Consider the following 14,454-nt stretch of genomic DNA (forward strand, 5'->3'; position numbering starts at 1 on the left):
GATACACGGCTTCAAGAGTGAGACACAGCCTCACCTGCTGCTCTGACCTATGGTGGCCCACAATTTTCCCATACTGCTAGCCCTGAGAACAGGCATGGTGGAGGAGTTGCGGGACTTCTCTCCCACAACTGCTCCTATCAGGTAATTCTCCCTGTACCCGCTCTCTCATTCTCTCCTTTTGAGGTCCACACCGGAAGAATCTTCCAGCCATTTTTCCTGCCTGAGAGTCGCATTTATCTGTTGCCCGCTGGCTCACCCCAATATTTTCTTGACCACTTTTCTACCTTGCTTACTTTCTTTCTATCTTCAGACATTCCTACCCTTATCATGGGCGATTTTAACCTCCCCATAGACAAACAACTCTTCCCATCCGTCCCCGAGTTTCTTTCTCTAACCTCCTCCCTTGGCCTCTCTCAGCTTTCAGACTTTCCAAACCATAAAGGTCTTCTGTAGACTTTGTCCAGTTTCTCATCTTACTAACACTCCAACTGAGCTCCCGGACCACAACCTTCTCTCCTTCTCAATCACTAATACTCATTCCCCTCCTGACACCCCGACCAAACTCACAAACAGAAACCTACGAGTCATCAACACCCAACAACTTTTAGACACTGTACAACAGTCATGTCAAACTCTGGCCCGCGATGTTATCATTTTTGGCCCGCCAGGCAATACACAGTTTGAATTTCATCTAGCCCACCGACATCGCATTAGATTATAATATAAGTGGTCCAGACAGCCGCTCGGACCACCCATATTATAATCTTGTAGGCCACAACCAATTTTTAACCTGCGGCCTAGGAGTATGTGAGCTGTGTCCTGACGCCGGACAACTTGTCCCCCCAAACCCTTGCAACAGCAAGGCTCAGGTCTTGATGCCTCCCCCTGTGTCAATCATTACACTGGCTCCCTATTAGGTAAAGAATACAATATCAACTCCTGCTTATCCACAGCTCTCCACAATGCTGCACCTCCCTACATCTCCACCTTCATCTCTGTCTACCTCCCTACCCGTGCTTTACACTCTGCTAATCCGCCTAACATCCTCCTTAATCCGCACTTCTTACTCACATCTTCAGGACTTTACCCGAGCTGACCCAGTTCTATGGAAAGCATTACCCAAGACTGTCAAACTCATCAACAATACCCAAAGCTTCAAACATGCCCTCAAAACTCATCTTTTCAAGCAGGCCTATCAGGTTCCATAATTTGCCCCCCATGCTCACCTACACAAACACCAAGCACTTAAGAACTTAGACCTGTGCATGCAGGCATTGGTTGGTGGCTGGTTCACCAACAGTTATCTGCACTGCCTTATTTATAAAGATGACTGGACCATAGTAACAGTGAAGCACTTCTGCCCCTCTGCCTTTTGTCTCCTCAAACTGTAAGCTCTTGTGAGCGGGGCCCTTATTCCTCGTGTATGGCTTAAATATTACGTGTGACTTCATAATTACATGTGCATATCTGTAATGTCTCTATTTGTCTATGTATGTACCCCCAGAATTGTAAAGTCCTGTGGAATAGTGGAATCTGATGACGCTCTTCTTTCTACTTTATCTACCAATGATCTACGAGATGAAAGTGACGAAACTGCTGAAGACTGATAAAGTGTGACATCAGTTAGAAGTCCACACAATACAAAAACACCTTTCAAAACATCAGTGATTATTAGTTTTCTTCTTTTTATACTTCACATAATGGAGAAAAAAGTGTGGACCGTGCAAAAGCTACACAATCTTACAAAATGAAAGAGTCACTTTCTTACCAGCATAGATTGTCCTAACAAATGTATCAGGTGACTTTATATCAATTACATCCGAGACTGGGGCTACATCAAGCTTTGCTGCTACTCTGGGCAGGAGACTCTGTAAAGGGACACAGAATACAAATCCAATCATCAAACTCATTGTATTAATCATTTTATAATACTAATACTTCAAGACAAGTTAAAAAAAAAAACGCAAATCTGTGACCCCCTGACCACCTTATAAGATGGTGACACCACTAGATTTACATCTATAAAAGCAAACAGAACATGCAACAGGGGCAACATACCATTTTTCTCAGTTAAAAAAAACAGCAGAAGTGCACAGAAGACCACACTACAAGAAAAAGTGCTTTTTTGCAGCTTTTTCTTTTTGTCACTTGTAGTGCTCTTTTAAACGAGATAAACAAAAGGGCACTCCCCATGTAAATGTGACCATAAAATACTTCTTTATTCAGTCCAGGATTACATCCATTGGTGCACCCCAAAGCAGCAAGTGAGAACACCAGCACGTTAAAAGTCAGGGACAGCTGTTTCACACATGCATGTACACTTCTCCAGACTACATTCCTCCAGCACCTCTCGGGTATAAAATACCTTCAATAGCTCTGTAGTCTGCTTATCAGCCTGCTGCTCCTCTCCTGGTGCCTGGAAAAGCTGGATCCAGTCCTGAGAAACTGGGAGAAGTTTCCCAGTATTAGATCCAGCTTTTTCAGGAACCTGGTGTGGTGCGGCACAAAGTTAAAAGGCAGCAGGCTGATAAGCCGACTACAGAGCTAATGAAGTGCTTCCCTTCATTAATACTGTAAATTCACTCATTTCTAACAGTGAGTTAAAAACAACAATATACATATCATGCAATGTTTTTAAAAACATATTAAGGTCAATGCAATTGTTTAGTCTATTTGCGCCTTGAGTATTTTAGGCATAATTAATCTAGCCTCCCTTTGTAGTAAAAAGATTTTCAACTGGACCACACTGATCCGAGATGTCACATACTATACAGCGGACGACCCATCCTATGCCTGCTGTAGTCTCCCAGGTGGAGTAAGGGTCAGTAGTGAGATGGAAGCAGAGTATGGGGAGTCTAGCCAAGGCTTCCAAACGTTCAGAAATCTGTCATGTGATCTGTTTGCCCATCTGGACAATTCTTCAAACCTGCAAATTTGATTGACTTTATTCAACCACTCGATCTAACTAGGAGGTTTAGTTTATTTTCACTTTAATGGAATTAAAGATTTGGCTGCTGCTAATAAATGTGGAAGAGATAAATCCCTAGGAGGCGAGCCCCAACACAATTATGGGCGTGGAGAGTTTTATTGGGAAGAATGTTACTGTATTTATTAACTCCTCTACTTTCTTTCAGAACAAAGTCAGCTGTGGACAAGTACACCAAAGATGAGTAAAGAAACCAATGTGACTCAAGCACCTCCAGCACCTGTCAGTGGGTGACCATCTGTAGGCAAGCAGCCATTCTGGCAGCTTGTACCACCTGGACAAAAGCTTGTAATGGCATCAAAACTCATGAGAGTTATCCAGAACTGTGTGCAATTCAGCTTCCGATAAGGTAATGTTCAGCTCCTTCTCCCAGGACAGAATGTATCCTGGTTCAGAGAAACCTTGCAATAAGTTGACCAGCTGGTACAAGTGTGAGATGGAAAGACATTTCCTGACGGGTTTAAGGAAGATCTTTTCAAAGTCTGTGATCTCCCTGGGAAGCAGATCACCAACAATCAACTATTTAAAGTATTTGGTGGTATGAGCGCAGTGAAGGAAGGTAAGCTTGGCAGAGCCCAAGCGTTTATACAACACCTCCAAATCTGGCTTAGAGTGCTCATCAAGTAGCTCCATTAAAGGGAACCATTCACCCCGTGGCCCCCGGCAGAAACTGACATACAGTGACATAAAGGTCAATATACTTACCACATCGCTCCCGCTCCCGTCCCGAATCCCGTTGTTGACACGGAGAAATTGACGATTCTTCTTCTAGCGCCCATTATGGTAATGAGCGCCGCCGGGTCCGAAATCCAGCCTTCTCCCCGTCTCCGACACTTGTTTGACGCCAGGTCCTCTTCCTCCTCGTCTTCTTTCTTCTCGCCGGATCCCGCGCAGGCGCCGTGACAGTCGTTTTCGGCGCATGCGCAGTTCACAATTGAAGCCACTCCGCAGCTTCACTGTTTACTGCGCGTGCGCCGATTGGCTCGAACACGTATCCTGTTTACCGCGCAGGCGCAGAAGAGGTGACGGGACCATCGCAGTGGCGCCTGCGCGGGAATTCGTCAGAAGACTGAAGACGTCAATCAAGTTCCAGGAGGCGTGGATGGGCGGCGACGAGAAGAGGACCTCATGAATAAGTTGGACTCGTCCGTCGTTTCCTATGGACGTTGGGACTCATCTCAGCTCATTACCATAACGGGAGCGATGTGGTAAGTATATTGACCTTTATGTCACTGTATGTCAGTTTCTGCCGGGGGCCACGGGGTGAATGGTTCCCTTTAAGGGCGTAAGATTCAAGCACTGCTATAAATGCAAATATGTGGTGGCTGGGTCATTCACCAATCAAGGGAAGGGAGCCAACCAAGGTTGATTGGGGGTTGACATTAGCCTGTCTATAAGACTTTTTTCCACAGCTGAGAGTTTAAGGTTGGAGGGTAGCGCAGGGTCACTCAAAAAATGCACAGTAATAAACCAAAGGTCATGTAGTGGTGGCAAGCCCAAGTTCCATGTGTGTGTCGATGCGTATCATTAAGAAGTGGCCAGATCTACAAACTCTAAGGCTGCGTTCACATGTAACAAATCCGCAGCGGGTTTCTTGCTGCAGATCCCTGCCCTGTAATCTCTATGGGCAGACAAACTCTCAGCAGGATGTACGTCCCGCTGCAAGTATGTCCGCAGCCCGTCCCGATAACCCCCATGGCCACCGGAGCGTATACATCTCCTGCTCCCTGCTACGGCTTGCTTTGGGAAGCAAGCCAGAGCAGGGAGCAGGTGAAGTATAGGCTCCGGCGGCCAGGGGGGTTACCGGGGCGGGCTGCTGACATACTTGCAGAAGGACGTGCATCCTGCTGAGAGTTTGTCTGCCCATAGAGATTACAGGGCAGGGATCTGCAGCGAGAAACCCGCTGCGGATGCGTTACGTGTGAACGCAGCCTTAGAGTGTTTCTGTCACTAACCCCTTCCCATCGGCAATCTGTATATATACGTTCCCACTGCACATACCCCGTGCAGTAGGAATGTATATATACGTTCCTGACTTGCGGGAGCTTCTGATGTGTGCGGGACCGCTGCAGTGAGAACGATCCGTGTGTCCGGGGCCAGAGGAAATGAGGCAGCTGCGTCTCATTAACCCCTTAAACACAGATCTATAGCGATCAAGGCGTTTGACCCCTTAATGACGCATGACAAGTATACCAGTCATGCCGCTGTTAAGGGGATGCAGAGGGGGCTCCTGACGCCGTCCCTCTCTGCTGCGCGCGACACCCAGCTGCTACGTACAGCCAGGGACCGCGCGTATTAGCCTCTGCAGCTGATTGCCACGGCCGGCTAGTTAGGTGCAACTGAGGGGCAGGGGCGGAGGGGCGATCCCTTCTTCCGACCCGTCCGGGCCTCAGCTTCTGTATGACGCTGATCCCAGCTCGGCAATAGACTGCTTCTGTCTGCAGCAGCCCTAAGCAATCTATCACTGATCTCATGAATCAGTGTATTGTAATTACACTGCAGTGATCTCTATAAGAGATCACTGCAGTAATAATAAAGGGGGACTAAAAGTTGAAATAAAAAAATGAAAAAAAATTTTTTCTCATCAATACAAAAAAAAACTCCCCTAATAAAAGTCAGATTCACCCCCCTTTTCCTATTTTATAAATAAAAATAAATATACATATTTGGTATTGCCGCCTGTGTAATCGCCCGAACTACTAAATTATCACATTCTTGATCTCGCACAGTAAACTGCGCAAGTATAAAAACTCGCCAAAGTGCAAAGTGTCACATTAAATCTTGAAAAATTTTAATAAAAAGCGATCAAAAAGTATATACGCAATCAAGGTACCAATAGAAAGTACGGATCATGGCGCAAAAAATGACACCTCCAACAGCCCTATAGATCAAAAAATAAAAGTGTTATAAGGCTGGGAATAGAGCAATTTGAAGAACTTTTATTCTTATTTAAAGGTTTTAATTTTTTTAAAAGCCATCCAATAACATAAAAAGTTGTACAAGTTACATATGGTTGTAATCGTACTGATTTGAGGAACATAGATAACATGTTCATTTTACCATTGGGGCAAACAGTGTCAACAACGAACCCTCTACCCCCACGGAAAAAAAAAAAAAAAAATGCCCTTATTTTCAATTTCACGGCACAACCATTTTTTTTCCGGTTGTGTGGGATATTTTATGAAAAATGAAGTGTCACAAAAAATAAGTGCTCATGTGGGTCTGTAGGGAAAATATTGCAAGCGCAATAGTTTTTTAAACAGCCGGGGGTAAGTCACGCTCTCAGGCAGGCTCTATACATAGATCGCCGGTAACACTGATCTATGTTATGCAATGGCATAGCATAGATCAGTACATGCAATCTAATGATTGCATGTTTTACGATGATAAAAAGTCTTTAAAAAATGTAATAAATAAAAAGTATTAAAACCCCCCTCCCAATAAAAGTTTAACATACCCCCTTGCCCAAAATAAAAATATTTAAAAAAAAAAATAAACATATTACATATCGTAGCGTGCGGAATTGTCAAATCTATTAAAATGTAACATTATTGTTCCCGCACAGTGAATGGCGTAAACGAAAAAAAAAAACACCAGGATTGCTGAATTTTTATAAATTCTATATCAGGAAAGAAATTATAAAAAGCGATCAAAATTTTTCTGTTGCATCAATATGATATTAATAAAAACTAGAGAGGATGGCGTAAAAAAAAATGAAACCCCAACCAGCCCTGTAGGTGGAAAAATTAAAGCGCTATGGCTCTTAGAAGGCGGGGAGGAACATTGCATTAATTTGACCCAGACTTTTGTGCATCAAAGGGCTCTGTCTTGAAGGGGTTAAAAATCTTTTGACATATAGAGAGCCTCACCAATTGCCAGAATAAATGAGAAGTTCTCAGCTCTCCCCATCTCTCTCCTCAGTGCAGGAGACAGATTCTACAGAAAGTTCATTGAGCCACCCTTATGTAGTGAGGACAGAGAAAGAAGCGCAGGTCTCTCTGTTTGTTCTAGGAATAGGAGGTCTCAAACCAAAACCAATCAAAACTTTTGACATGTTACTGAGACAGTAACATTTTAAAGCTGCCCATACACTTTGGATATTTGAGGTATCTGGGGGTTAGGGACAGAGGGGCCTGGAGAGGACATACCTCTATAAAAACTGTAAACATGCTCTCTGCTTTCTCTGGCTTCTCCCATCTCCTTATCAATGAGATTTGTTGAATACAGAAAAAAAACATGGAGTTAATCCTAGCCTGCAAGTCTATAATTACTATTACTTGGCAGACTGATGCCATGGTGGTTTAATGTCATACATTCCAATAAATGAAAAGACGCCTAGCATCTTTATTTTGAGGGCAAAAAAAACGGCACTCACCTTTCCAAAAGCAGATGCTCCTGCACAGATGTGAGTGAAACTGAACTGCTTCTGGGCTTCCAATATCAAGGGAGTCAGCTCCTCTGAAAAATTCATAGGTTGCATTGAATATACATATAAACTGTTCAAAGAAGTTAAAATGGTTTGTGCAACCATTACTAATAATTAATCATTTCGCTGTGGCTGCGGGAAACCATTTATATTTACCGATCCCGCTACATTACCAGTTCCCAGGCCTTCCAGTGTCTGCTGCTGTACTCTTCTTCAAAAGATCGCTGTCCATGCACAGCAGGTGTTTCCTGTCCACACAGCACTTCATCAGAGATAGCGGCAGACACTGGAAGGCCTGAAAACTAGCAGCGGTGCAGGACGTTTAAGGTTTAAGTATACATGTCTGTTATGTTGCATCGCAGCATGACCAATCAGTATTGACCAGACAACCCCTTTAAAGGAATGCATAAATTACACAATAAATTTCTAAGTACAACTGACTGACGTTGACTGATATAAATTGTGTAATTTGGTGATGTATCCATAGGCAGTAAAAACCATTAAGCAACTGATGAACTGATGGCTTGATTCCAAATCACACTAGAAATCAAAAGTTAAAAAAGCTGCACACAACAATTTAAGAGAATTCACAAGTTGGTTATTAAGTGAAGGCTTGTGTGACCCTTCAAGGATATGCCTTCCTAGAAACTCACGTAGGGGTGCACACCCTCCAGGGCCTAGATCCCAACAATAAACATCTTGAAAATCCAAGGCAGCATTTCTACATTGAATCCTTTTTTATTCACATGTGCGACAGTTCAGATTGACATTGCATGAAAAAGGTATAAAACTGAAACATTGCAGGTGGAAGTACATGGGGATTCACTATGAAACTGCTTTCTTGGATTTTTATTATGTTTACTGCCAAAGCTGTCATGCTAGATGATGTTGCAGGCAGCATAATATTCACCACAGCATCACCAGGTTCTCAAGTCTGTTATTTGTGCTCGGTGTGAACCTGCTCTGATCTGTGAGGAGAACAAGCTATGAACACAGGTCTCATTTAGAAGGCGTCAGGCCCTCTTGGGAGTCAGAAATATGCAGACCAGTAGCCCACTGGAGAGTATTTTGTAGGACTCCAGCAGTCCTCTTGTTCTTTAGTGAACAAACGACCAGATACCAGTCTTGCTACGTTGGTAGACCTGAATCTAACTGACCACCTTTGGAACGTTATTTTTTAATAACAAGCAGTGCCATAGACTGTCCAGGAACTCACTGATGACACAATCCAGTTCTTGAAGAAGATCTGCAGGACACCACTGACCATTTCATGAAGATGAAGCCCAGACATTTCTCAAATGAAAGAGACTAAATACATGGAGGCCAAAAATGACAGCAACAAATGTGCCATCGCCAAACACAAAAATTAAAATGTCCTACCTGGCAGAAAACCTTTGTATGCTTCATGCTGCACTACAAACAGTTTGGAAATTCCTTGAACTTTTGCCAACTGCTCCGCTACCTGCAAATGTAACAAGAATCCATTTTAAAGGTAATACCGCAACACATGACCATCAATATGAAATAAGACCACATTAAATGATAGGAATGAGATCTGTATATATTTTCTTATATCTTGATTGCATTGTGTATAATTCATTAATGTATGCGCCTACATAGACTATCTAGATAGGAGTTATATGCAAGTCTGTCTATAAAGTGGTTGCTTACACTCAGCGGCCACTTTATTAGGTACACCATGCTAGTAACGGGTTGGACCCCCTTTTGCCTTCAGAACTGCCTCAATTCTTGGTGGCATAGATACAACAAGGTGCTGGAAGCTTCCTCAGAGATTTTGGTCCATATTGACATGATGACATCACACAGTTGCCGCAGATTTGTCGGCTGCACATCCATGATGCCAATCTCCCGTTCCACCACATCCCAAAGATGCTCTATTGGATTGAGATCTGGTGACTGTGGAGGCCATTGGAGTACAGTGACCTCATTGTCATGTTCAAGAAACCAGTCTGAGATGATTCTAGCTTTATGACATGGCGCATTATCCTGCTGAAAGTAGCCATCAGATGTTGGGTCCATTGTGGTCATAAAGGGATGGACATGGTCAGCAACAATACTCAGGTAGGCTGTGGCGTTGCAACCATGCTCAATTGGTACCAAGGGGCCCAAAGAGTGCCAAGAAAATATTCCCCACACCATGACACCACCACCACCAGCCTGAACCGTTGATACAAGGCAGGATGGATCCATGCTTTCATGTTGTTGACGCCAAATTCTGACCCTACCATCCGAATGTCGCAGCAGAAATCGAGACTCATCAGACCAGGCAACGTTTTTCCAACCTTCTACTGTCCAATTTCGATGAGCTTGTGCAAATTGTAGCCTCAGTTTCCTGTTCTTAGCTGAAAGGAGTGGCACCCGGTGTGGTCTTCTGCTTCTGTAGCCCATCTGCCTCAAAGTTGGAGGTACTGTGCGTTCAGAGATGCTCTTCTGCCTACCTTGGTTGTAACGGTTGGCTATTTGAGTCACTGTTGCCTTTCTATCAGCTGGAACCAGTCTGCCCATTCTCCTCTGACCTCTGGCATCAACAAGGCATTTCCGCCCACAGAACTGCCGCTCACTGTATGTTTTTTTTTTTTCGGACCATTCTCTGTAAACCCTAGAGATGGTTGTGCGTGAAAATCCCAGTAGATCAGCAGTTTCTGAAATACTCAGACCAGCCCTTCTGGCACCAACAACCATGCCACGTTCAAAGGCCTCAGATCACCTTTCTTCCCCATACTGATGCTCGGTTTGAACTGCAGGAGATTGTCTTGACCATGTCTACATGCCTAAATGCACTAAGTTGCCGCCATGTGATTGGCTGATTAGAAATTAAGTGGTAACGTGCAGTTGGACAGGTGTACCTAATAAAGTGGCCGTTGAGTGTATATGCTGTTTATTTGATTACGTGCTTGTTGTTCAGTTGCTTTTTAACTCTGCTAAATTAGGGCAGAGTTGTGATCTGTGATTCCAGTGCCCTACAATGAATTATAGGTAGTCTAAGACACACCTCCTGTCTTATCATTGGTTCAGGCCGCTAATCTCTTCCTCCTCCCTACAGCTGTAGCTCTTCAGATTGGCTGCAGTGTTGAAAGCAGGGCTGTGGAGTCGGAGTCAGAACTAGTTTTGGTTGGAGTCGGAGTTGGAAAAAATGTACCAACTCCAGCTTTAAAAAAAAAAAAATCCAGCTTTAAAATTGAGTTTTGATATTTTTTTTTTATAAATTTTGCTCATCAATATATTTTATGAGCAACATTCTAATGTGACAATGGCTCTATTACATAAGGGTGGTCGGGGAAAAGTTGTCACTATTTGGCAGCTTGTTTCTGAGCTGGAAGAGTCCATTATGTGGGGAGATCTGTGCTGTTCTCTTCCTGGATGCTGGATGACTGTATATGAGCAGCAGTGTAATATGAAGATATCCTGTGTAGATAGACGAGAGGAGAAGGCTGTGTGTGTGTGTGTGTGTGTGTGTGTGTGTGTGTGTGTGTGTGTGTGTGTGTGTGTGTGTGTGTGTGTGTGTGTGTGTGCGCGCGCGCTATGGCGTGCCCCCACAGTGACCCCTCTACACCACTATGTGTGACCCCCCTCTCTATCGCTGTGTGTGTGACCTCTTCTCTATCACAGGTATCTGGCATTGTTAGCAGTGTGTCTTTGTGTATGATGAATATTAGTTAGAAACATAGAAGATTGTCAGCAAGAAAAGACCACCTGCTCCATCTAGTCTAGTTGTGAGTAGTTCAGGACATGGAGGCTGGAGACTGGCTGCATTCACTGCACACACAGAAGAAGCTGCTCAATATCTTTCCTTATTCCCTCAGAATTCGCCCCAGGATCATGTAGGACATTAGGGAGAAGCTGCTGAGCCAGTGTGATAAATAACTCTCCTGGTATATGACTGGCAATTTAGGAAGGAGCAGGAGCCGGACCTGAAAAAATTCAGGAGTCGGAGCTGCGGCTTACCGACTCCACAGCCCTGGTTGAAACACCTCTATTACAGGCTCATCAGGACGTCTGTGCAAGGAGATACCAATAATATTACAGCAAGGACAGGGTAACTATAAAGTCATGACCACTACACCATGGGATAGAGTCCCCGGCAGACAAATACTGAGATGAATAAGCCTGTGGGTCATTCTGCCGGACTGTTTCACATAGTGTAGCTTGTGTATAGTGTTTCCCACCTCAAGTACAACCAAACAGGTCATGTTTGATGATTGTTTTATACCACAAGTGATATAATTCTAATCAGTACATTATGTAAGCACCTTTACAGTCATTACCTTTAGATTATGTTCTCCTGCTTGTGAGCTGAGCAGCCAGCTGTGTATGTAGTGTGCCCCCAGCATAATAATAGTACTCAATTGGACATAAACAGTCTACTAGTGCTGACATTGGTCAGCATATATTTATGGGGGACAGAAGAGTGTGGTCTATAGCCACAGCACAAATACTGTATACTCCATCCTTGTGATGATATTCTGCATGGTAAACCTGATGGGCACAGGAAGATCAGAGAGTCTAGAGACCAGTCCAGGCCTTGCAGGATAGCTGGTCTATGCTCCTGCACACTCCTGGCCATCTGCTCAGGAACAGCTTTATTTAGGTCGTGAGAAGGCAACAAGTCCCTCAGGGGGACAGTGATCCCTACCTTGGCGCACTCAGTCCCGACCACCAGGCAGCTCACGTCCCCTCCCAGCTTCTTGGCAGCAGATATCGCACTCAGGGTGATAGGGGTGACCTGCTGGGTGTCATGCTCCGCAATGACCAGGGTGCTCAGTAACCTGCGAAGGGTGGAGGACTAAACAGAGGAAATCCACCAGTTAATAGTGATTTATGTAACAAGACACAGTATACAGTACATAGCACAGTCATACGTGCCCGCTCTTATACTCTTACCCCCCGCTGTGTGCACGTATTCAGCGCCCGATACATGCCGGCTAGAGGTGACCGGGACAGCGAAGAGTGAAGTCTACGGGGGCGCACGATAATGACGTCACACCACCCTGACAGCGCCGGAGGACGGGGTCACGTGACTAGACGCCACGTGTGGTTGTATAATGATTGTTGCACTGGAGGCGGCTGCGTGCCGGTCATGTGATTATTCGTTCCTTCTGCAGCTTCTCTGTCCCTAGACGCCTTACACACAGCACACGTGTCTCCTCGTCTATTTCCTTACGTTATATACATGGTTATATATCTCCTCACAGTATATGGCCATATAGAGTCCTTCTCTGCCTCTGAGGGCATCCCTATTGCTTATTCCACATGGGTTTGGGGTAGTGTTTTTCTTTAGTATATGCTTTGTGTGGCCTCACTATATTAGATACATAAATGTGCTACAGTATGTTATCCCATAGGTCCTATATGATTACAGGACTGGGATTGTATCATTCTCATGTTTATGGATAACAGTGTGAATGTTGTCTGTCCCTGATGTATCCTGGGCATCTGCTGGGGCTCAATAATACCCCATATACACATTGTACAATGAACCTTATTTGCAGCTTGATTAGAGCCGTGTTCATACTACATCTAAAAGGTAATTGTAACAACATGCATACAGTCTAACATGTATAGTAAAAAAAAAAAAAAAAGGCGAGAACAAAGCACTCAATAGGCAAGGTATAACAGCAATAACATATGAATGAAACACAAAAATCACAGATCCAATGGGCATACAACCCCAATGTATGTCTTGCCCACACAATTTTAAGTGGTCTTATAAAATAAGGATATGTTCAATAAAGATTACAATATAATGTCTATATATTTGTCTCTGTACTATTATTTGGAGGGTTTAACATATAGTACAGTGGTGCCTTGGAATACGAGCATAATTCATTCCGGGGCCGCGCTTGTAATCCAAATCCACTCTTAAACCAAAGCTAATTTTCCCATAAGAAATCATAGAAATGCAGACAATTGGTTGCACACCCCAAAATAAATATTTATTATTCTGAATAACATGTAAAACAGATGAAACAAACATTCAGAAACAGCAGAATAAGTGATATTATAAGAGGATGGGAAACAGGGCGGACTGAGACTGCAGGGAGTATGAAGGAATGAGCAGGGTATAGGGTGAGCACAGTATAGCAGCGCTCTCTGTCCGGGGAGAGAGGGGTTACAGCTATGAAGAGATTACCTCCACAGTCCTGTCCCCTGATGTAAGCCCCAGCCTGGAGTGGAACTGCTATGATTTGGAAGGTGAGATCAGAGTACAGTGCTGTAGATTCCGCTATGCAGTACTTCCATAACCATATCCACAAATGGATGTGCAGTTACGTCCCATTTGAGGAAAGCATGCACAGCGCAGGCTCAGCACTCTCATGGGCTAACAATAAGCCTACTCCAGGCAGATAGGATCCAAGGGGGAGATTTATCAAACATGGTATAAAGTAAAGCTGGCTCAGTTGCCCCTAGCAACCAATCAGATTCCACCTTTAATTTTTCAAAGAGTCTGTGAGGAATGAAAGGTGGAATCTGATTGGTTGCTAGGGGCAACTGAGCCAGTTTCACTTTACACCATGTTTGATAAATCTCCCCCCAAATCTCTATTTGTACCACCCACGAGACATGGGTGAAGTACAAGCCAACAGGAGGTAGCCACACACCACATACAACAGAAAAAAAGTAAAAATTGGCAGCACCCCATGCTCCTGTTTACACTGTAGTTTTTTTTTCTGTACTTCAGCCACATGAGGCGTGCAGCCTACAGTGTAAATAGGGGCAAAGGAGTGCTGCCAATTTTTGCTTTTGTATGTCTCTATGACATGTCAAAAATTTTTCAAAACAACAGATACACTTTAAAGACTCCACTTTTCTTGTACATTATTTCAAGTCAATAAGATAATATCCGGACTATCTTTATATTGTTATTATTATGCTTGACATGACCTGACCTCCTTTTATTGTAATATAGAAAACTCTTGAGGCCTATAAACAGTATGTTAGGAACCGGACAGCAGGACAAGACAAACAGTGAGCCCTAAGCTCAGCCCCGCCCACTGTCCTCTACCTATTTGCCACAATCCGC

At 44.0% G+C, this 14,454-nt stretch overlaps 1 protein-coding gene across 1 annotated transcript in view; it reads right to left on the bottom strand.

Annotated features, from left to right (window-relative positions):
• Positions 1-12,422, bottom strand: part of ETFA (electron transfer flavoprotein subunit alpha) — a 37,473-nt gene extending 25,051 nt beyond the window's left edge. Inside the window, exons 1-5 of the mRNA XM_069956332.1 lie at positions 12,315-12,422; positions 12,067-12,216; positions 8,793-8,874; positions 7,362-7,444; positions 1,769-1,868 (exon numbers count right to left, since the gene is read on the bottom strand). Of these exons, the coding sequence (XP_069812433.1) occupies positions 1,769-1,868; positions 7,362-7,444; positions 8,793-8,874; positions 12,067-12,216; positions 12,315-12,350 (451 nt within the window). The 5' untranslated portion in view covers positions 12,351-12,422. The remainder of the gene's footprint in view (positions 1-1,768; positions 1,869-7,361; positions 7,445-8,792; positions 8,875-12,066; positions 12,217-12,314) is intronic.
• Between the last annotated feature and the right edge of the window lie 2,032 nt (positions 12,423-14,454).

This window comes from Dendropsophus ebraccatus, chromosome 1 (assembly GCF_027789765.1).
Source record: "Dendropsophus ebraccatus isolate aDenEbr1 chromosome 1, aDenEbr1.pat, whole genome shotgun sequence".
NCBI classification, from domain to species: domain Eukaryota; kingdom Metazoa; phylum Chordata; class Amphibia; order Anura; family Hylidae; genus Dendropsophus; species Dendropsophus ebraccatus.